A 22,278-nucleotide genomic window follows, 5' to 3' on the forward strand; every position below is an offset into this window, starting at 1 on the left:
ATGGCCTCGTGTTATCTCTCAAGCCTAGTATTTCGTTGCGTTTCCCTGGCGGGATAAAAATGCACTGGCAGCTGTGAGAAAAAAAAAAGGCGCTTCAATATTGCGATTCGTAATCTTCATTTCCTCTTGTCTGCTGAAGAAGGTCTCCCCGTTTGTCGCCTCAGTTTAGATTTATAAATCTGCCGTGGCAATGATAAAAATTTACCAATTGCTCTTTTCTTGCTTACAAGAGGTCAACTTTCAGTAAAAGACGCCTTTTTGTTTTTAAAAGGGAGTAATTCTCTCCTCGAGGAAAAAAAGAAAATTGTTTGTTTGTTTTTTTTAGAAAAGGAAACGCGCAGTAATTGTCTCGCATGTCGGTAAACACCCGAACCGCTCCGTAAAGGAAGGGAGGAAAGTGGGAGTGAAAGAAGATAGAGAAAAAGAGGTGCCGTAGGGGAGGTCTACGGTATAATTTCAACCACCTGCGGATCTTCAACGTGCACTGACACTGCACACAGGCCCTTTTCTTTGCATTTCCAATTCATCGAAACGCGGCCGCCATGGTCGGGTTCGAACCCGAGTCCCTAATTACCAAACTCTCACTGGGACTTATTCAGCGCGTTGCAAGCTGAGCTATCATTAACTAAGCCATTCTCACGGAGCTATACAAAAGACATGATTGTGGTTAGGCCGCATCCGTATCGCCGATTCTATAGTCTCGAGCTTTTCCTATACACCCACACATAGGAACAATTGCGATAACACTTCTGTCATTTGTCTTTCTATTCATTTTGAAGTGGTTAGCGACGCTTCCTACGCAAAGTGTTTATTTTCATCAGTCTGGCTGTCTAACAGAATCTATGGTCCCTGTATAAATACGAGTATTTGTAACACGGCAGAAAAATACTGGTTGGTTTGGTTTATGGGGTTTAACGTCCCAAAGCGACTAAGGCTATGAGAGACGCCGTAGTGGAGGGCTCCGGAAATTTCGACCACCTGGGGTTCTTTAACGTGCACTGACATCGCACAGTACACGGGCCTCTAGAATTTCTCCTCCAAAGAAATTCCAGCCGCCGCGGCCGGGATCGAACCCGCGTCTTTTGGGTCAGCAGCCGAGCACCATAGCCACTGAGCCACCGCGGCGGCCGGCAGAAAAATACTGTTATTTGTTATTTGTGGCGTTCAGACCTAATTAAAAGCTGCTCAGTTCCTTGGTGCGGCTTAATCGCTTCACTGGAATCACTTCAAAATAAGGCTGCTAGGTTTATCACAAGGAAATACGCAAGCTACTCCAGCATCACAGATATTAAATCATCTCTAAATTTAAGCTCTCTTGGAAAGCGAAGACTTATCACCCTGCTATGTCACTTTCACAATATCTATCACAATCACTCACCATTCACAGATTCTCATATCAAACCAGCACATCGCATTTTCCCCCGATTAGACCACTGCTTCAAAGTGCAACCCAAGACAGCTCACACTGAACTTATGCGTCATTCGCCATTGTTCCTTGCCATCTATCACTGGAATAAACTACAAGCAGAAATCGTTTCCGAAAACAATTACGACGCATTTCTTAACAAACTGAAGAGCTTACTCTTTGCTGGCCCTTAATGGAATATTATCAGAAGTGTTTCCTTTTTTTTTTAGATTGTTTTGAACAATGTGGTCCACGTGTGTGCGTGTTTTCAAATACTTTATTTATCCTGTTGTCTTCCCTATTTATCTGAGCACATGTTTGTTTATGCTTTGTGATATTTTTCACTATGTTATGTGATACGATTGCTTTATTGTTTTTCTTTAACCCCCTATGTAATGCCTGTAAAGGGCCTTTAGGGTATGTGAATAAAATAAAAAAAAATTAAGAAACCTTCTCGGCAACATATCCAAGGGATTTTTTTTTTTTTTCCTGGGTGTTTTGGCTTGAGGTACAGGGTTGGTCAAAAGTTACCAGGCCACAGGGTCTGCTTTTCATTGGTGTAACCTGGCACTGAGATGCCGATGAAGCTGTCAAGGTTCTCAGAGGTTAGAACGATACTTCTTCTAGCCTCTACGGATATTTTGAGCTTCGGGCGTGTCATAACTGCCAGACTGTAAGGCTAAAAAGGAGACCCTGTGGCCTGGGAACTTTTGACCTACCCTGTACGTTTATTGATAAATTATGCTCCCATGATGTTTTCTGCGAATCTCTGAGCATAACAAAAACATGCAAAACACCTGCGTAAATTGCACACGAGGTGGTTTTCCAGTCCCATTCGTCGAAAAGTTAGGTTTCGGGAGCCCTTCGGTTGCATGCAATATTTTGCAGCATTTGTGATTCAAAGCTGCGTTCACTGATGTACGCTGATTGCGTCTTAGTTCAGTCTTATAATGTGACGCCGGCATAGACTGAGCGTCAGTAGTATTAAACGCATACCACTAAACCATGTGCCACTAAAACACGCCTTGGTATGCCCCGTTCTCTCGTAGCGTGGCTGTTCTTACCATTATTGAAATTTACTTGTATTTATTGGGAACAATACGAGCCGGTCTAATACACAACTTTACCTGGTCGCCAGTGCGCACCTTCAGAACAATATCAAAGAAAAAAATGTTGCATCATGGGAGGAATGCTTTACTAGCAAGGCACCGGAGTCACTGCCTTCCTTTTAAGGCGCTATTTAGTGCTTCAGAGCTAGATTTCGTAGTGACCGTTCTGACAGCCCGGCAGAATGCAGAACACATTTGAATTCGGTGCGCTTTGCGTTACCTGGCATGAAACCAAGTAAAACAAGAGGCTATAAACTATGATAAAGGTCTGCTTCGTTGTCATTAGGACGGTGTTCATTGTGATGCTAACAGGACGAAAGAAGGCTCAGGTTTGGACCGAAAAGACTATCGACGCGCTCTGGCAGCCTATGTAAGCAAACTGATATCGTGTTGCTACGGGGCTATAATTTATGTCCAGGGATCACTCGCAGTAGAGAAACCCCTATCTTCTCTATATGTTATGTGTATACCCGCTGAGACATGATGTCTAGACTGCTGTCTCACTGCGCACGTACAAGAGAAGCACCAAACATACGACATCCAGTGCAATGAACACGGGGCGACCTGTACCAAATTCCAATTTTAACAAATTCAGTTCAGCGAAGTTCAGCAAAAATACGGCGGATGTCGGAGGTGAGGTCAAGCCACGTGTCTTCGTTTAGTCTTCTGAAGGTCGCAAACAGGCCGTTCACTTTCTCACACTAAAACTTCTTTTCTGACAACCCTGCAGAATATTTCCGCAGAACCTTGCAAAACAACTTTTCGCAGAAACGCGGAAGAGTCTCGTCACTGGGTGAATAAACTTCCCGAAATTCCTGCCTAGAAAAGGAACATCACAGTTCCCAACATAAACGGCGTCAATCACACGTCACTCGTCATCGAAAATTGGGAAACACATGCGGTAAAACCAAGCAGCACGAAAGGAAAGACCAGCAAGGTGGATTTTTATTAAAAAATGATGAAAACAAAAGGCAAAACTGAGCTTAGTAAGACTACGGCAAAACAAAAAACTATGGAGATGCTTAAGTCGCCTTAAGAGTGCTTGGTTTTGGTTTGGTTTATTCGAGTTTAACGTTCCAAAGCGACTCAGGCTATGAGGGACGCCGTAGTGAAGGGCTCCGGAAATTTCGACCACCTGGGGTTCTTGAACGTGCACTGACATCGCACAGTACACGGGCCTCTGGAATTTCGCCTCCAAAGAAATTCAGCCGCCGCGGCAGGGTGCAATGCGAGAGCATTACATTTCGCATTTTTCGTAGCTTCTATTGCAACTTCTGTCAGTTTTTTTGCAATTACCGGCTCGTCAGCCACCGTACTCGGACTGCGAGCTGTAGTTGCAGGCATCTGCTATGCTTTGATGGTGCCTACATTTCCATATACCGAACTTTTTTCTTTTCAATGTACGTTGTGATGTTGAAATAAATATGATTTGATTTGATTTGATTTGGATTTGATTTGTCTAGGTTGCAGTCAAGAAACTACCGTATTTTCTCGCATATAGGAGGACCTTTTTTTTTTTTAGAAATGTTGCCCATAATTAGTTATCGACCTATATTCGTGACCAAAGAACCTCGACCTATATTCGTGAAGCAGGTCTTCACTATCATCATGCGGGTGCACGCAGGGAATTGCTGTGTGTGCCCGCATTGCTATTTCGCTCATTTCTGTGGCCTTATCGTGGTAGACAGCTTAGGAAGCAGTATATTTTGGCGTTCTGGGCAGGAGCGGTGATAGTAAAGCACGGGAGCTTTTGGAGGCGTATCACATAATAAAAAGAGGAAAAAGTTGTGTCAGCGACACATCTGTGAACCTTTTTAAAGCTGAGATTTCATATCTTGAACGGTTCTGTTGATTGCACATCAGGTTTCTTTCGGTGCATGCCTAGGTTTCTGTATATTTGCTCTCTTTTCAGAGACTGAAGTTAGATGAAGTGTGTGCTTGTCCTACATCGTATGCGCACGTTTTTCAAAAGATATGGGTCGACCGATATTCTAATATTTTTTTTTATTTCCCGGCGAGCCCAATGTATAGGGGTCGACCTATATTCATGGCCGACCTATATGCGAGTAAATACGGTAGGTTGCTTACGACCCATTGGGCAGGTTGGGATGCCGTCACCAGGTCACGTGACCTCTCTCTACCGATCAGTGAATTTCATCTAAGGCACAAGAGGGACTTTGGTGTGACGACACCCTAACGATGTCGCATGAATAACAAACACGCTCAGATCATCTAAGTAAAGGAATCCTGATGTGACTGATTTGAAACTGATGAGGGCTGAGAATCGTGGAGAAACGTGAAATTGTCGAAGTAACACTTTGCGAGCTAGTGAAAGGTGAAAAATTTGTTATTAAAAGCAGCGCAATAATAAACGTTAATAATGAGAAAGGCGCTTACTTGCCCAACTATCAGCATTGATGCAAAGTTAAACAAGTTAGAGAACGATATCATTAAGACCCCTCAAAGCTACAGTGACTGAAACAAAGCTAGGAAAATTTAAGCAAGAATGAAAGAAAGAAGTCAAACTACAAACAAGACAGAGAGAAGCTAGAAAGAACCGGAGCTGTGCAGTTAAAAACTAAACCAAGAATAGCAAACCCATAAAACGCGGCAAACGAACCTAAGGACACCTGATAGAAGACGAAAAACAAAGCTGGCATAATATAAATAACCCCCCGCTGTGGCTCAGTGGTAAGGCGCTCGTCTACCGAGCCGGAGTACCCGGGTTCGAACCCGACCACGGCGGCCGCGTTTCGATGGGGGCGAAACGAAAGAGGCGCGCGTGTGCTGCGGGATGTCAGTGCACGTTAAAGATCCCCAGGTGGTCGAAATTATTCCGCAGACCTCCATTCCGGTACCTCTTTCTCTCTTTCTTCTTTCACTCCCACCTTCCTCCCTTCCTTCAGGGCGCGGTTCAGGTGTCCACCGAGATATGTGATACAGATCCTGCGCCATTTCCTTTCTTCAAAAACCAATTTACCAATTTATAATAGAAATAACGCCACGAGAGCCCGTACCCAGATAATCTTGACAAGCACATTTTTCAACGTGAAGGTGTTTATGACCGCAATTTTTCCTTTATCGTAAGACAGCGCAATAACAATACAAACATCCGCAGACCCCCCTCGAGTCGCTCTCGGTTTACAGATGTTTATTGTCCAAGAACTCCTTCATTGGTTTTCTACGGCAGTCTTAAATACAGGATGCAAACCCACAACCAACTTTAAGAGCAAGATTTTACTACACATCGGAAGATTAGACCACACCTATCGATATGTTCACAAAAGTAGTTCACAATATTCTACAGATGCCTCACTATTAAAAGCGATGCTCAAGAAAGCTGCATTTGTAAACGAATAATAAAGCGGCTGCAAATTCGAGAGCCGCCAAGTAAAAACGCTGAAAGCTACGCAGAGATGAATGAAGCTAAGCTCACCACGAGAGTTGAAATCTACGCAAAAATGAATTTTAAAAAGAAATCAAAACAAAATGCAAGCATAAATGATAGGAGAATCGAAGAAAAGCCAAGGAGAGTGAAGCCAAGAACGCTGCTGCTTGTAAATTGCTTGAGTAAACATTTGGTTTAATCTCTGTTTGACGCATCTGGTCATACAGGGTCTACTTCGGCGTGTCACTGATATCACTGAAACTAGGTACCTAGTTGGCAATGCTAGTCGTCTTCAAAAGCGCACGCTGTAGGCCGTAGTGGAATTACTCATGTAGCCTCTCATCCAGAACAACAAAAAACGTCTTTCGTTTCGAACTGTATTTCTGGATGTGCAGTGTGTACCGATGATGGCATGTAAGGAATCCGATCACGTGATCCCTTTGGGTAATAGAGCGAATTCCAAGAAAAGTGAAACGCAGCAGGTATCGGCACAAAGTCAGGTGGGGAGGTGAGACTGGGGAGATTTGTCAAGAGATGGTGATCGCTCCGAACGCAGTACAGAGCTGTCTGACGATCGTTTGGAAATGCCTCTGTCCCATAGTGAACGTAAAAGAGATGATTATAATGATTATGATGTTAATGATGCACTCTCAGAAAGTCTACTTTTACTAAACCCAGCTCGCTGCTTTCCACAACGTAGCATTTTTTCCCTTTTGATACTCGCCGTCATTGCAGCAGTTTGCATCTTTCAGAGTAGCTTCGCGCATTTGATCCCTCCCATATTTAAATTTTGTTACGTGCATAATATAATTTTTGGGGTTTATTTAGTTCCCTCCTTTACCTACAAATCCTCAATCTTCATTCTTTTCATCTTGTTTGCCCGTTCATTTCCGTCTTTCTTCCATCCTTTTTTTTTTCTTGTTGATCATACAGTTCGCACACAGTGTTGCTGTCCATGTCTCAGTCGCTTTCCCTCTGAGCGTTGAACACGCCACGACCGTATAGCAATTCGTTCATCAGCCGACGGCTCGCCGCTCCCCTCCCACCTCGTCCTTCGCTCCCCATCTGCCCAATCCTCCCGCCCCTCCTCCCCGTTCCCTTCCCTTCGTTCCCCAAGCTTCGCAGCAGTCTGGTATCGCCCCCTCCCCGGATAGCCGCGTCGGGGAGCAGCGCGGTGGATGCGAGCAACGATCCTCCGAGCGCACCGCTCTGCGCAGCTATGGCAAGCCATCCCTCCCCTTCCCCCCCTTCCCCCCCCCCCCCCCCCCTCGAGCGAGCGAGCAGCGCCGCGCGCCACAGCTGAGCTTCCAAACGGCTGCCCCCACATCCCCCTCCTCACTGTCCCTACGAAACAACCGCCCCAGTCTAGCGCCCGCGCCTCGTCGTCGTATATATACCCCGGCGAACCCTGCTCCACTCCTCTTCATCCCCATCCTCCAGCTTCTTCCAGTCCATCCCCCCCTTGGGAGAGGAACGGCGGCGCCGTGTTGTGAGCGCGCAGCGGTGGCAGCGGCAGCGCGTGGCCTGTGCTCGTTCCGCGCGCTGGAACCGAGCAGCCTTCTTCCCTCTTTATACGTTCCCTTTCTTCCCCTTCCCTTCCTGCGCAGCCTGGGACTCCCGATGCCTCCCTCGGCGGACGGAAGTGCCGCACGCCGACGCCAGATTAGCCCGGGCGCCAGTGTATGTGCGTGACGCTGCAGCCGACGCATCCTGCCCTCCCCCACTGCGCTAGGCCCGTCTCGTTCGTCTCTTCCCAGTTTTTCCCCAATTCCCCTTTCTTCTCTCTCTTCCCTCCTCTGTCTCATCCCAGACGGCCAGTGTGCAAAAGTGGACGAGCCTTCTGTGCGTGTCCACCGCACCATCGCCACCGTCTTCGCAGTCGTTGTCCCGTACGTCCCTCGGCCGTCCCTAGCTTCCCGCACCCTAGTGGTAGCGGTGGCGGTGGTGGTGCGGCCGTGAGGCATCGCAATTTCCAGACTAGACGACGACGGCTAGACTATGGCCCGAGGCACGACCCTCTTACCCCGCCTCCCCAACCTCGTTCGGGAAAAGGGGAAACCACACACACACCCCCACACCGCTGGACAGGAGGCTCGCGGAGGCTCTCCCGCCTCCATCAGCGTGAACCCAGGCGCTCCCGACATCGCGGACCTCCTCACCTCGCTCCATGCCTTGGCCCCTTCCCTCGCCCTCTCCTTTGCGCGCCCGCATCCCCTTTTCCCCGTTTCCTTCCTCGTGCTGCCTTTTATTATTCTATCGCTTCTTCATTTTTATTTTTCATTTCCCGATCGTCTCGCACTCCATTCCGTGTTTTCCTCTTATCTTCAACGCTTCCTCTGTCGGCCCACTGTCGGCGTGTATATCAGGACCATCCTGGTGCCAGCAGCGCAGGTTGTTTTTTTATTTTGTTTTGTTTTTCACCAATTGCAGCTATATTGAAAGCTACTTTCTGCTTGTATCTTTTTTATTTTTTTTTGTCCCATCCAAACCATTCCATTCACTTTTGCGTTTCTTTTTTGTTTTGCACCGCTCAGCAGTGAGTTTCGCGGCCAGCATATGAACTTTCTTTAGTGTTCCCGATTGACGATCGTCTCTCGTGATTTCCCTCTCTTCCTTGGTCAGTCTGCGCTGCCTTTGGCTCCAGCATCTGGAGATTCAGTAATAAGGTAAAGAGAAATTTTACATAATTCACAATGCTAACGCATACACCGCCGAATGAATCGGAAATGATCGTCAACGATTTTTTTCTAAATCTCCTTGTCCTTAGCCAGAGTAGAGTACTACTAAAGTAAACTGTAATCGAATCTTGACATATTTGGCATCTGAAGGAAAATATGATGGCGAGAACGGCAGGTTTATTTAAAGTATGCATTCTTGCCACTTTGAAGGTTCATCTCAGCTTTCGGGGGAAAACCATCAGCTCTACGCTTAGTGAAGAAGGCAAGCAATAATGCCAGTTCAGGTCGGCGACAATTAGGCTCAGATCTACAGAAAGAAGTCGACTGCAAAATAAAGCCGGGGTAGACAAGTTTCATCACACTAGAGTGTGCGCAGTTTAAACGTAGAATAAAAACAGAGGCCTAAAATCCAAGTGCTTCTTTTATACGTTTCTCACAGTCGAAAACATGCCGATATGGTTAAACTGAGGCCGTCATTAAGCGCCATCAAACGGTGGTAATGAGCAGATCTCGAAATTAGCTGCTTATGCTGAAGGAAAAGCTGGCAAGAAATAACGCTTCGCGCTACTACCAGGTTTAACTACCAGTGAAGTATATCAGAGAGGTCTCTTTAGAAGCAACTGCTTCGAATGAGGTGTGTGAAATCGTTGATGTGCTTGAAGTGCAATAGACTATATGCTTCGATGACCTCGGTTCGAAACAAGCTGTGTTTTCCAGTCTGTTCTAGATGGTATGGGAGCCCTTGGCACTCACTCTGTCACCCTGTCAGCATAAGCTTGCCTTGTGAGCGCCAAAAAATCTAGGAAATTGAGGTTTAATCGAATCAGTGGCCTCTCAAAGGAAGTCTTTGCACATCGCACGCATGTGTCATGTCAGAAGAAAAAGACAACAACATGCCACATGCCAACCACGTGATATCCGAACCCACTACCTCTGAATTTCGCCTCCGTTACTCAGTTGGTAGTGCACCGGATGCGAAATTCGGAGGTCATGTGTTTGGATGCCACTGACGGCATACGGTTGTTTTTCTCTTCTGCTGTCTAATCAGTTGTTATCTCATTGATTAAGCCCAGAAATTATAAAATAAAGAAAACACTATGCTACATAATAAACTTCTATATTTTTTGCAGACTCCTATGAGCACACCAAAGCATTGTATGGTGTCGCCCGGCATCAGCGACAATTCAAGCACACAATGCACCCAGTAGAGAACGAGATGCAACAAAAGAGAATATATAGCCATGCACAAGTGCACTAAAACTTGTACACTACAATAACCAATCAAAAATCAATCAAATAACATGGTTTCAGTGATTACTGTCTTTCTTCATAAACACCTCTACAAAGTAACTTCGGTACCTAACATCTTTCTGACGTCAGTCCATTGATTGTTGTGCGTTACCCTTAACGACCACCGGTTATCTTACCTTCGCATTACATGCCCTGCCCAAGCCCACTTCTTCCTCTCGATTTCGACTAGGATGTCATTAACCCGCGTTTGTTCCCTCCCCCACTCTGCCCTCTTTCTGTGTCTTAACATTACGCCTATCACTTTCCTTTCCATAGCTCGCTGCGCTTTCCTCGATTTTATTTGAGGGCTAGCATTGTACAATCCCGTTGTCGCGCATTTGAAAGACATCTGGAGTATGCATTGCTTGCACTCTAAAGCCCTGTAACAGGAGACGTTCTCGTACGACTGCATCGGTAACAATGGGGACTGACACTGCGTTTTTCAGTGCAAGTCCGCGCGAAGGAAATGGCCTTGACAGGTCATGTCCATGCTCACGCGAACACCTCCATTGTCTGTCTAGCGAGTTGGGGCCGCATGAGGCAGCGGGCTTGCGCACGACCAGTTTCGTAAGCGCGAACAAAAAAGCAAGCAGGTCGTGCGACTCGCGGGGTGTAGGTCGCTCACCTCCCCTGGAGACACGCAATCCTCATAAACACGTTTTCTTTTTTTATTACCATTTCCTGCTGCGCATTGTTGCGTGGTTTATGCGTAAGCCACGTGCCACAGGCGAAACGATGCAGAGGTTTCGTCGGTGGTGGAGAAGAAACAGCGGCCCGAACAGACGCAAGACAAGCAGGATGAAGCATTCATTGTGACGGTCTCGCTGTCATTGTTCTTGTTATGACTGACGCTCTCCGGGTGCTTATGAATAGCGTAGTGTGTGTGTGTGTGTGTGTGTGTGTGTGTGTGTGTGTGTGTGTGTGTGTATGTGTGTGTGTGTGTGTGTGTGTGTGTGTGTGTGTGTGTGTGTGTGTGTGTGTGTGTGTGTGTGTGTGTGTGTGTGTGTGTGTGTGTGTGTGTGTGTGTGTGTGTGTGTGTGTGTGTGTGTGTGTGTGTGTGTGTGTGTGTGTGATAGAGAGAGAGAGAGAGAGAGATTAGCATGCATGCCAACATTCCAGTCTCCTGGTTAGATCATTGACAGATGACTGTCAGTAAGAAAATCTCCTAAATGGTCAAAATTCCAATGATATCCAAGGCCACAGCAGGGGAGCACAGAGCGTAGCTAGTGTGTAATAGAAGCTTCGAATCGGCTCAGACAAAAACAACAGTCCGTACCGGTTGTATCGAGTGTTTCTCCTTCCGTTATTTTGTGCTAGCACACATCTAGGTACTGTGCAAGGCTGGATATGTCTGTCAAATATCCACATCCACCACACAAGCACACACCTGTTAGAGTACAAACGCTGAAAAGGTATAGAGGTTCCTCCTTACGATCCGGCAAAAAAAAGAATTTGAAGTGGAGTTTAGGTACTGTGGCACAAATTTCATCGCCAGCCAGGAATAAGATCAAGTTTTGTAAAGTGGTCACGGGGTCATCTATGTGTCTATTGGTCATGACTAATTTTCCAATTGATGGATTTCATCAGAAGTATAGGATATATGATCATTAATTAGAAATTGATCACGTCAGTTACACGAGGGTCATGTGAATGGGGTGGACATCACTGATGATTAACACGAGACAATGACGTAATATCGTGCGAACAACGTGATCTCCTGACAGCCAGCCTTTAACAACTGGCATTGAAACAAAGGTTTTGTTTCACACCATCGAGCACATACCGAGCAGTGAAGGATGGGCCAGATAAGTTACCCATCAGTTATGTAGCCAATGATGACGTCACTGATTATGGTCCCGTCACGATGACGTTATTTCGTGCCAACGACGCGAACTCCGCACGGCAAGCCTTTATTTAACAGCTGACGGTGCAAAGCATTAGTTTTCATGCCCTCCATTAGCGCGAGCACGTACCGAGAAAACCGTACAACATTGCCTATAGGAGGCTGCAGTGTAATGGACAAGTTCACCGAACAGCGTTTAGAAAACGCCTGCGAAAGATATACCGGGCTCCTTCCCCGGCACGCTCCCTGGCGAGCCCGCGGTGAAACCTAGGCGGTGCGCACTACCTTTTGTGTTTTGCGCTGCGTGCGCTAGAGGCGCTTTGTTTACGTGTCCAGCGGCTCACCTAACCGCGGCTCGCTGGCTAATAAAGCTCGTCCGCGGGCGGCGGCTGCGGCTTGGCGCTCCGTGGAGGCCAGCGCCAGCGGTGCAGAAAATACGGCTCGCCGGCTTCCGGCTGCAAGTGCTGCTCGCGACGCGGATAGATGGCGCTGGGAGCGCAAGGCGGGGAGCGCAGGGGAGGGGTGCCCCTCACTTGCACTCCGTTGGGCTAGTGTCTGGGCAGCAACGGAACTTGTGCGGGGACAAAGCAGAGTTCATGTGGAGTGGCACCACTTTCTGTTTCACAGTCCGCCTGAACACTGTGCTCCAGCACATCTTATGAGGGGTCTGATGTTCGGGGAGGTTTTTATCCTGTTGAGGTTTTTAAGTCGAAAGCCTTTATTGGCTTATCGTTGTCCGTCTGTCCGCGAGAACTGTCACACTATAGCTGTCAATCATCCTGATGACGTCATCAGTGGTGTAATACGCCATAACCAGAAATCATTGAGTTCATCGTGGCATAGTATGTCGTAACCGTTCATAAGTAATTAGCCATCAATTAGTATTTACTCATTCATTAACAATTAGCCATCAGCAACAGTCAAATCGGTGCGAAAAGGCTTTCGTCTCGCGCACTTTAGGTCGTCAAAGTGTAGCCCTAATTTTTTTTAGGACTGCCACAGCTTACGGAAATTTTCTAATTCAGATCACCAGTTACAGCTGCGACTACCGCCACACCACTATCATTATATTGACCAGCCCGTTAACGCTACTGCAGGATTCCCCATTGCGACGAGAAAGTGGAGACTGGTAAGGTTATGATCACAATTCGTCGATATACCTTTGCGCAGCAGAGGACAGACTGAGCGAATTCTTCGAATACACGGTCTCGAGTGCTAGTTTATAATCTAAAAAAAATCGTTTACTTTAAGTGAGAATGTCTATTTCCCGTCTCAACGTTTGTAGCATGTGAATTCCAGGCAACCGCAAATAAGAACGAAATTCTGCAATTCATTCCTGCCTCCTGTTAAGCACCACATGCCTGCAAGGCATCAGCAACGAATCTCACAGTGTACCTCACAGTAGGCTTCGCTTTCGAAAAAAAGACCAGCTGAAAGTTCAGTGGTCACAACGGAAGTTCGTTCCAAAAATCCAAGTTAAGTTAGCACTTCCACACGTTAATCAAATTTCAATTCCTGTTACGCTTCTCGAAGGGACCGTAGTAGCTGACCTTAAAGTGACACTGTAATCCGCACTTTCTCCTCCTCACGGGCGCAATACATTGCACAAGCCCCTTTCTACCGGTGCATACAGTAGTACAGCCGCTCCGTGTCTCTCCCCACCGCACACCAGCTCACGCCTCCCTGACCACGCAACGCGGCGGGAGCTACGCCGCTGTCGAGCACGGGCCAGTAGCGCCCCTATTATTCACCGAGGGTCCCAACCGCCGTCGCCGGCCGACGTCGCGTTCCAGCGACTACGGATGCGGTGGCGGCTGCGGCGACCGTGGCTAGCCTGAATCGTAGCACGGCTAGCAAGCATGCTTTGAGCGAGCGCACGTCAGGGACAGGTATACAACCCCCCTCCCCCCTCCCCCACCCCTTCTTCCCCCTCTCGGTCCCCGACAGAGGCCGAAAGACGGAAGACGCTGTGTGCAGGGCACTTTCCCCATACGCGGCCTGAACCCAGCGTGTGTGTAAGCACGCCGACCGACTCGCTCCGTTCGGTCTGCTGCTTCTGCATCGCTCTCCCGGAACAATTCTGTGCAGCCTTCTCCAAAGCTGAACCTATACCGAGTCTCCCCATTCACGGTAACAAGATTCGGCGCTTTCCAATTCTCGCGCCAGCATGTTGCTCAGGATACCGAAACTTTGGTCGCCCGCTTCCCTGATTTCAAAGTTCCTCTTTCAAAGCTTTAGCGTACAAGTTCCACGCTTCTGAAGCAGCACATACTCCACGTGTACACTCACGTCAGGTGGTTCGAATCAAACATATTACATTTTCCTTTAAAACTGCTGGCTGTAGCGATACTGTGTACTCTTTCGCTTCCCGTAATTCTGCACGTAACTCGTGCAACAGTGCGAAACTTGTTTTCCCCGCCTTGGCTTTGCACTCGGGCATGCGGCAGCGGGTACATTCCCCTGCATTCCTTTATTCATCATTTTTCTAGCTTGTTTTTCGCGGCGACGTCGTCTTGCGCTCCGTTCTGGCTGGCGACTTTGCAAAAAGCCACGCACGCTGAAACGCCGTCGTGGCTAAGAAGCCGCAGTACGAGAGAGTGTATGACGTGGTTAGCATCTGGTTTAAGAGAAGGGTCTCCGTTGAGAGTCTCGGACGCGGAAGACTAACCATTTTTCTTCTTGGGGAGGCGAACAGCGGGGTGAGAAGTGTGTATGTGTGTGTGTGTGGGGGGGAGGGGTTGCAAAGTTTAGTTTTCGCTCCCGGGTGCGTTTGCGAGGCTGACTTTGTGATGTATGATGCTGAGCTCGGGTTCACGCGCTCGGCACGTTGGGTGCCGCGTGAGAAAGTTCAATGCTTAAAATAGCGCCCCTTTGCGGTCTTGCCTTGTTACCACGACTCAGCAACGCCAAGTCCACGACACAGGTGGCCTTGTACTTGTGCTGACGCAGTACTTGTTGTACCTTACCTTCGGAGGTGATCGCACCCGTTAAAGCTAGCGTGACATTGATTCCTCCTTTAGTTATGTGAATAAATCCTTGCGCACGGCTGTGTGTCAGGCATTCTAGAAAGCTGTAGTCAACAAGCAGCAATCGCTAGTGCATTCGTATGAATCGGTTTAAAACGACCCTCTTGATAAATGGTGTCGATACAGTTATTCGCACTTTCTTATTGATATTGTTCAGCAAAATGGTATTTATCAACTCTTCCTTTCTTCTGAAAAATAAAATGCCTGTTTAAATATCTACATAATGAGTGCTTCCCTACGGTAGCATACTTTTGTGTGGTGAAGTATCCCGCAAATTAGAGAACATTCTAAAGACTAACCTCCTACAGAAAGGCCTCGAAATGCAATATTTTCGAGCAAGCTTGTTAACTTTACCTGTATCTATCATTATAGCGATTCCTCGGATTTACGTATACATTTACCGCGAACATATGGGCCCGTAAATTTTCTCCAACGACGAATCCAAAGGTTACTTTGTTTAGCCGGTCCAACTTTAGTCATTTGAAGTTGCTACCAAGATTTGTCGCGTGAATTGTTGGTTTTTCGCATTCACAAAATAGATTCAAAGAATTTTGTTTCGAGGCTACCTCTAACTCGTCCTGTATGTTATAAATCACAGGTCTGATCTACGCCCCCCTCCCCCTCCCTCCCCCCCTCATCCCTCGCACCCCCAAACCCCTCGACTACGGCAACTACGGCGCCCTTCATAGCGGAAGTCATTTCGGGATGTTAAACATCATCTACCAAAACCACACTATACAGCAAGAGCAAGATGCAGTTGAGCGCACGTGACCACTATTGACCACGTGCAGCTCATGACGTCATCACCTCAGATCTTCACTCTCTCCTTTGCTGCTGGTACAGGCGCCGTCGTTGGAAGCCTCAGTGCGGAAAGACTCCAACCTCCGGAAGTTCCACCCACCCATCTTTACCCTCCACCCACCAGCCACTCCACCCTACGCCTGCCTGCAACCACCAATAGACCACGCTATAGTGGTACAAAAAAAAAACCAGGAGTGCACTGCAGTCTGCTTAGGTGCAGTAGTGCGAAAGCATTTCTCTTACTGCTGCCGATTATGTTGCTTCGAGTTCGTTTCTTTATGCCTTGGCCGTTTCTGAGTCGTGCTCTACCACTTTCTAAGACGTGGGTCCCGTTGCTCTATAGGGTGTCTGTAAGCACACTAAAGTAGTAATTAATTGATAAGTTATTTAATTTGTTTAATGAACTAATCAGCAATTAAGTCATTAATTTGAATAAATCACCGATGAATGTGTGAGGTAATTCACAAATTGAACTAATTAGTTCACCCGGTCAGTCAATTCCCTGGTCCTCTGCTAAGCTGACTTTCCTCGTCATCTATCCGCTTCAACGAACCCTTAGGATTCGCGTTCCTGCGCCCGCGCCAGAACCCGCTCCGTCCACGCTAGGTGTCCTAGCTGTGTTCTTCCCGTGGAGTTCACCTTCCGGCCTCTCTCTCTCTCCCCCCTAGAAGCGGAGAGGAGGATTTTCCTTTCTCCGCTTTATCACCTGCCAACCGTGGCAGGTGCCAGGTCGAGGCCTCAGAGAACGTCACCGACGGACACTTTTACCACTCACCGATTTCGCCCTGCTTGACCTTGAAAACCAAGCCTTGAACTGGAACCGAAGTGAAAGCCGTGGTACCGGTGCACCCAGTTCCCGTTAGGCCTAACCACGCCAAATCGTCCGTCTTATTTCTAGTGCGGTGGAAATACTGGACGCATTTTCCGATTTCGGGCATACGCACTATCGGCGTCAAATGAAGTGCGAGCAGCGAAGCGCGTGGAAAAAGGTCAAGCTTGCACCACCTGCCTGTCGCCATCAGAGATAGACACGCTAAGCCAGTTTGCGATAACGTGCGTCTGTTTTCTTTGACGTTCGTTTCCTAGCTTTGCTACTGCAGCGCCTCGTTTATGCTTTCCACCGATCGCAACTTGCGCAGCGCTGATTCGCTGGCTGCAGCGGCTGTGGGTCGCGTGGACGGAGCGAGCGGCTCTTTCCTCCCCGGCCCGCAGCGCTTTGCTTTTGCTTCCGTCATTGCCCTGTAATCATCGTCGGGTTGGGAAAATGCAAACAGTGAAAGAGACCGATCGAGTTGCGGTCGGTGCCCAAAGTGGCCGTCGCCGACTCGCTTGTTTCTGGTAGGGAGCAGAACCTTATCGCCGTGGCGCCACCAAAAATGGCACTCCAGTGGCTAGGCAAGAAAACGACTGCCGAAGAAAACAGAAGCCAAACAATCGCAGACCGGAAGAGCACGCCTGTCTCTGCTGGCGGCAAGGAAACAACGTAGAATGGATCTGTTCGCATTTCATTTGACGCCTATAGTACGTACGCTCGTGACGTCTGCTTTTTGTAGCCAAAGCTACATTGCTCACAAACTTACGATTTCGCTGTGGCGGTGCTCTGAGGAGGCACAGAGACCGACTTTGAGCCGTTGCCTAGCAACCGCCGCAGCTGGCGGACGCCACGCGTTCGCCGCGCCATATGACCTGACGTCACGCCGCGCGCCTCGTCGTTGACTCGCCTCCGCTCGCTTCGCCAGCTGTGTCGCATGCCTGATAACATGTCGGAGGATTGAAGAGGAGAGCTCGCGTGCGCCGCAACCACAGTTGAGGCGGCAGTATGGACGACGACAAGTCTCGACTGGCAGTCTCCGCTAGTCGAATCGCCCCACTAATCGACGACAACCAGACTTATCTGTACTTGCAATCAAGATTAACCAAGGCTAACCAAGCTATGCCTTAGCTTTCGCTACGTACATACTGGCTTAGCCAAGCCAATTTTGACAGGAGGCCCACCTGCCCATTGGGTTGAGCGCAGCCTGCCAGGTGTACACACCTTCACCTTCACCTTGGTGAAGGCCAGTGTACCCTTCCTGGGTGTGGCCTGTCTACCTTTCACCCAGGCCTTCATGCGGTTGAAGGCCTTCACGTCAAAGGCATTTGTGATAAAGGCTTCTAAGTCAGATACATTTAGATCGAAGGCCTTTAGAGAAAAGGCCTACCATTACGGCATTCAGGGTGAAGGCCTTCGTGGTGAATGCCTTCCGGGTAACGGCCTTTGCTCAGAAGTCCTTAAGTCATATGCTTGCGGTGAGGACTTCAGGTTCCTACGTACTAAAGGCATTTGACTTAAAGACCTTTATAGCAAAGGTCTTTAAGTCAAATGCTTCTAGTACGTAAGGACCTGAAGTCCCCAGCATAATTAGTGCTACTGCATGATATTCCGTTCAGCCATGCTAAACCCTCTATTTTTTTTTTCCAAACTGAGCCCTCAGAGCTAACGCATTAAGAGCGGAGAGAGAGAGAACCACAGTCCCCTAATCAGCGTGAAGTACGACAGAAAGAGTGGAAGAAGCAAGCGAGGAGGAAAGAGGAGGAGCCATAATGCCCAATTCATAAGCGCGAGAGAGAAGAACCGCACCCACCTCCCCACCTCACTTCGTATATGCATGCATAGAATGACTGCAAGAAAGCATCATGTAGATCATGAGTGGAATCTGCCCTTCAGGGGGCAGAGTCAGGATGATGATGATGATCTACTGTGCTTCAACAGACAACACATAGAATGCTCTTGATATGACACTTTATTCGCATAGCAATATCACGACTAACAAAGCATAGCCACGATAACGAATGTGAAGCCAAGATAAACAATTCAAAACAATAACCGCACAGTGCCAGCACAACTAGTTAGCATTTGGCCTAACTACGCAAATCGACCGTCATTTTTTTTTATGAAAACGCAAGCCCGATTTGAGCTAAATGTTCTTGCCTAACTGGCCTAAATGAATCTCTGGAGGATTTCTTCACGTTGGCGTGCAGTATTTCGCACACTTAAGCAAAAACATTTTGTAGACTCTTTTCATTTTTCTCACGGGCAAAAGCTAATTGATTTTTCTTTAAGAGGGTGATAGACATCAACATCAACAGCAGCGAGACACTATCAAGTAGGTTTCCAGTTTTTAAGGTCACTTCAGTGATGTTTCGAACAGATAAACTGAATGTGACACTTCAGTTCACGGAGGCAACTGACTAAATTGCGTACAGATTTCAAAAAGAGCAGCAAGGTTCTTCTTCATTGCCAATGACGTATGTCATAACGAGCCTCTCATTTCCCTGCCCTTGTCTGCTGAACGACCTTCTTAGTCATTTTCCGAGGATAGAAGTATGATGCAGTTATTACGATCTTTTCATCATCGTCGTCATCACGCCTATGCCTCGGGTCACAGTTTCTTTGAGGGGTCTGCAATCATCACTTTTATCGCATGTTTTTTTTCTCTGTTATAGCACGGTAGAAAGTGATCGAGCAACGTTAGAAGACACAAAGAACGATCACTCGACCATCAACGGACACCGCCTCCGGAACCTTTCTCATATCCCATCATAAATGAGCAAACACTCGTAATTACTTATCCGGCCCTAAGTCGCCAACAAAGGTGCAATTCACACGCTTTAAGTCGGTACCGAATTTAAAACTCTACGCCTGTTTTTTTTTCTTTTTTTTTTCTACTCGTACAGGCAAGCTTAGAGTCCTCCTAGGTAGCAGTCAGCTGCGTACTGAAAACACCCACGTATAAGCTGAAGCCACTACACTCACTGATGGAATTTAAACAGAAAAAAAAAACATAGTAGGTGGGACCCTTGTTCAAACTAAAGGCGGACTGAAAACCGAGTTTTTAGCCGCGTCTACTTTAGTCTAGTTTAGTCCTGCCTATACATCTTTCTCTTTAGTTTGAGCTCTCCAGCTAGTTTCACTTGTTTGAAAAGACACCTGATCGCACAGTTTTTCGTCTTTTTAAAGAACAAAGCGTTCTTGTCTTCTTTTACTCTATGTAATCCAAAATTAGGACCTTTTCTAACGTCAGTACAAAGGAACGGTGGCCCGGGCTAGCACGGGGAAGAGGTAATCGAAGAGCACGGCAGAACATTGCACTCGGCCTAAATTAATAATGATGAGGAACATGTCTTCTTTTTTTTCTTCGGGTAATTGAAGAGCATCGAGAAAGAAGAGTATCGCACTGAAGTTAAAACAATTATGATGAGGATCCCAGGAATTTTCGCCTCGGGTAACCGGAGAACATGGCTCGAGAAGAGAGCATTGCACTTTATCTATAGGGTAAAAGTATGATGAGAATCCGCCAATCCTCAACTCGGCCTTCACTCTCAAGCGTTAAGGCCGATTCACGCGACGGTCCGTTCGCCCGCGGCCCGCGCACTACGTGTTCATGCGTCAGCACAGAGGCGCGCTGTCGGCCGCCAGCCATCCATCCAGCGCGCCTCTCAATGTGCTGACGAATGAACACGTAGTGCGCGGGCCGCGGGCGAACGGACCGTCGCGTGAATCGGCCTTTATCGGTGACACGGATAAGGCTTACCTTTGGCAAGCATACAATGCTCTATCGAAGAACAGTGGAACTGACAGTTCAGGATAAGCACGGAGAGCTTTTGAAATAAATGTTTTTCTATAATCTTTCTGACCACACAATCCGGGAATAAATCTTTCTTTTTTCCTCTTCTTACATTAATCGCCGCATTGTATGTAGTATTACGATGGAATTCGGGCTGTACACGTCGTTGTAGGCTACCTTCGGACTAGGTGAGAGTTTATTAAGATGGGATCCTAACACCAGCGGCAACGCGTGAGAGTTAGTGGAGCTGGACAGACTTCTAACCAGATGGCCGAGAAACCCCTGACGAATAAAAGCTTAATCGCGAAGGTTCCAATGTACTGTCTCCAATTTACTTATTATCCCACGCCATTGAATCCAAGTGCACTGTCTACATCGTGCAGCTTATCGCAACGTTGGATGTTTTAGCATGCTAAATCTAGCGCAGGCCTGATTTTTAAATTAGTCATCTAAATGTGAGGATTGGCGCCAGGACAAGGATTCTATGTCGCGAACTTGGGAGCGGCAGTCGAGCGCCAAAGCCACTGAGCCACCGTGGCGGGTAATTATAATATAAGTTTTGTTGCGGTTGCTGTTCTCCTGAAGTCAAAAATGAAACACACCTGCTGTGAGGGATTGGCTAAGACTGGACAGCGATCACATCCTGATGATCAAAAACATGCAATGAATTAAGTTAATGAGTTAATGCAATGAATTAGTGCACAATACGATATTAAGTCAGTGTTCTGCTTGCAATTAATGAATTGTATAGCTAGCAATTGCGCACTGATTTCTGTCAGACAAATAATTTAATGAGGGAACTGGGTTCCATAAGCTCGAAATAAGTTTTGATAAGTACTTTGCATGCGCACGCGCGCATATGCACCGCATACCTAAGAATTCTATACAAAAGCATTTTTGAGAGGCAAAAAAATTTTATGAGCGCATTTTTTTATACATTGTAAGCTTTCACTATATTAATTAATTTAACCACAAATCTCCGGTCGGCTGGCTTGTATTTTTTTTTGCTATTAACGTTCGTTTTTTTTATCCTCTTAAGCGTTCCCCATTGATCTTCTTTGACAGTCCTAACTGCTAGACGCCAGCGATGGAAACACTATTAAATAGATTTTGCTACATATCTGGAGAACTGCCCATTGATATCAATATTTTTATACCAGTACCTTACAATTCTTCAATTTCAAAATTTTTGCCCATGAATGTTGGTCGCCACTTTTTGTAACACTCACCGAGCAACGGAGCGGTACCCTGCCACACAAAATGAAGAAGGCGAAGTTGCAGTAGTGTTTCTTTTTTTTCAGCAGCGGCCGCGCAGAGCGCGTGCATCCCAAACTTCTTAGCTGCGAAGAAGAAGAAGAGAACGACGCGCCAGTGTTGCAGCGCGGACTCGTGCAGTTCGCTGTTGCACTTTAGTCTTTCTTACTTTCTTCTGTTCGCGCCCGTACAGCGTCAAACACAGTTTCACATCGACTGAGAATCAAAGGTACGCAACTTGTGTGCGGAGTCCTCCAAGTGGTCTCTGTTCTTGTAGCGGTTCAGCGCGACTAACTGCCACTGACTGTGCCGTACCTTGTCGCGAGGCAGTTGCAGTTATTGCCCCTGGTGGCGATGAGCCACAACCTAGTATCCTCCAAGTGTAGTCCACTCTGTGACCGTTTTTTGAGCGTTCTTCGCTAGCTCGCGGCATTGTAGCGCGAGTACCGCGTGTTTCTCGAGGCGTACGTGTACTTTTCTTGGGCGGTGTTCGTCGTGATGTTCTTTTTCTTCCGCTGAATTTCGCGAATGCTTCTTTACAGACGCTGCTAAATCTGCGTCGCCTTACTCTCCACTTTGCTTTTGTTTCTTTTTTGTCCTGCAGATAATTGGAACTGGACCGGGAAGCTATGAGTAAGGTAAGTCGACCTTCCTTCCTTCTTCTTTTAAACCTACTCTCACCCAACTCGCGTCAAGTGCAGCTTCGGTTTCTGCTAAGACGTCGAAGGAAAGTTTGGTAGCTTTTGGCGGTCACCAGTAAAGTTTGTCGCTAACGTAACACTGTCCAAAAAGAGTGGCGGTAATTAGGACAGTCTCGTTCTCTTTTTTTTTCTTTTACGGTGCAGTTATGGTTGCAACTCTGGCTCTGGCTAAGGCT

General features: G+C 47.3%; 1 protein-coding gene across 7 annotated transcripts in view; it reads left to right on the forward strand.

Annotated features, from left to right (window-relative positions):
* The window catches only part of LOC149335886 (uncharacterized), a 279,896-nt gene that overhangs the window by 198,119 nt on the left and 59,499 nt on the right, over nucleotides 1–22,278 (forward strand). For all 7 annotated transcript variants that reach the window (XM_089552426.1, XM_089552429.1, XM_089552430.1 and 4 more), the window contains one exon: nucleotides 22,006–22,039. In XM_089552426.1, coding sequence (XP_089408552.1) covers nucleotides 22,031–22,039 — 9 coding nt within the window. In that variant the 5' untranslated portion in view covers nucleotides 22,006–22,030. The remainder of the gene's footprint in view (nucleotides 1–22,005; nucleotides 22,040–22,278) is intronic.

This window comes from Amblyomma mixtum, chromosome 7, assembly GCF_055824585.1.
Source record: "Amblyomma mixtum isolate Tamu chromosome 7, ASM5582458v1, whole genome shotgun sequence".
Lineage (NCBI taxonomy): Eukaryota > Metazoa > Arthropoda > Arachnida > Ixodida > Ixodidae > Amblyomma > Amblyomma mixtum.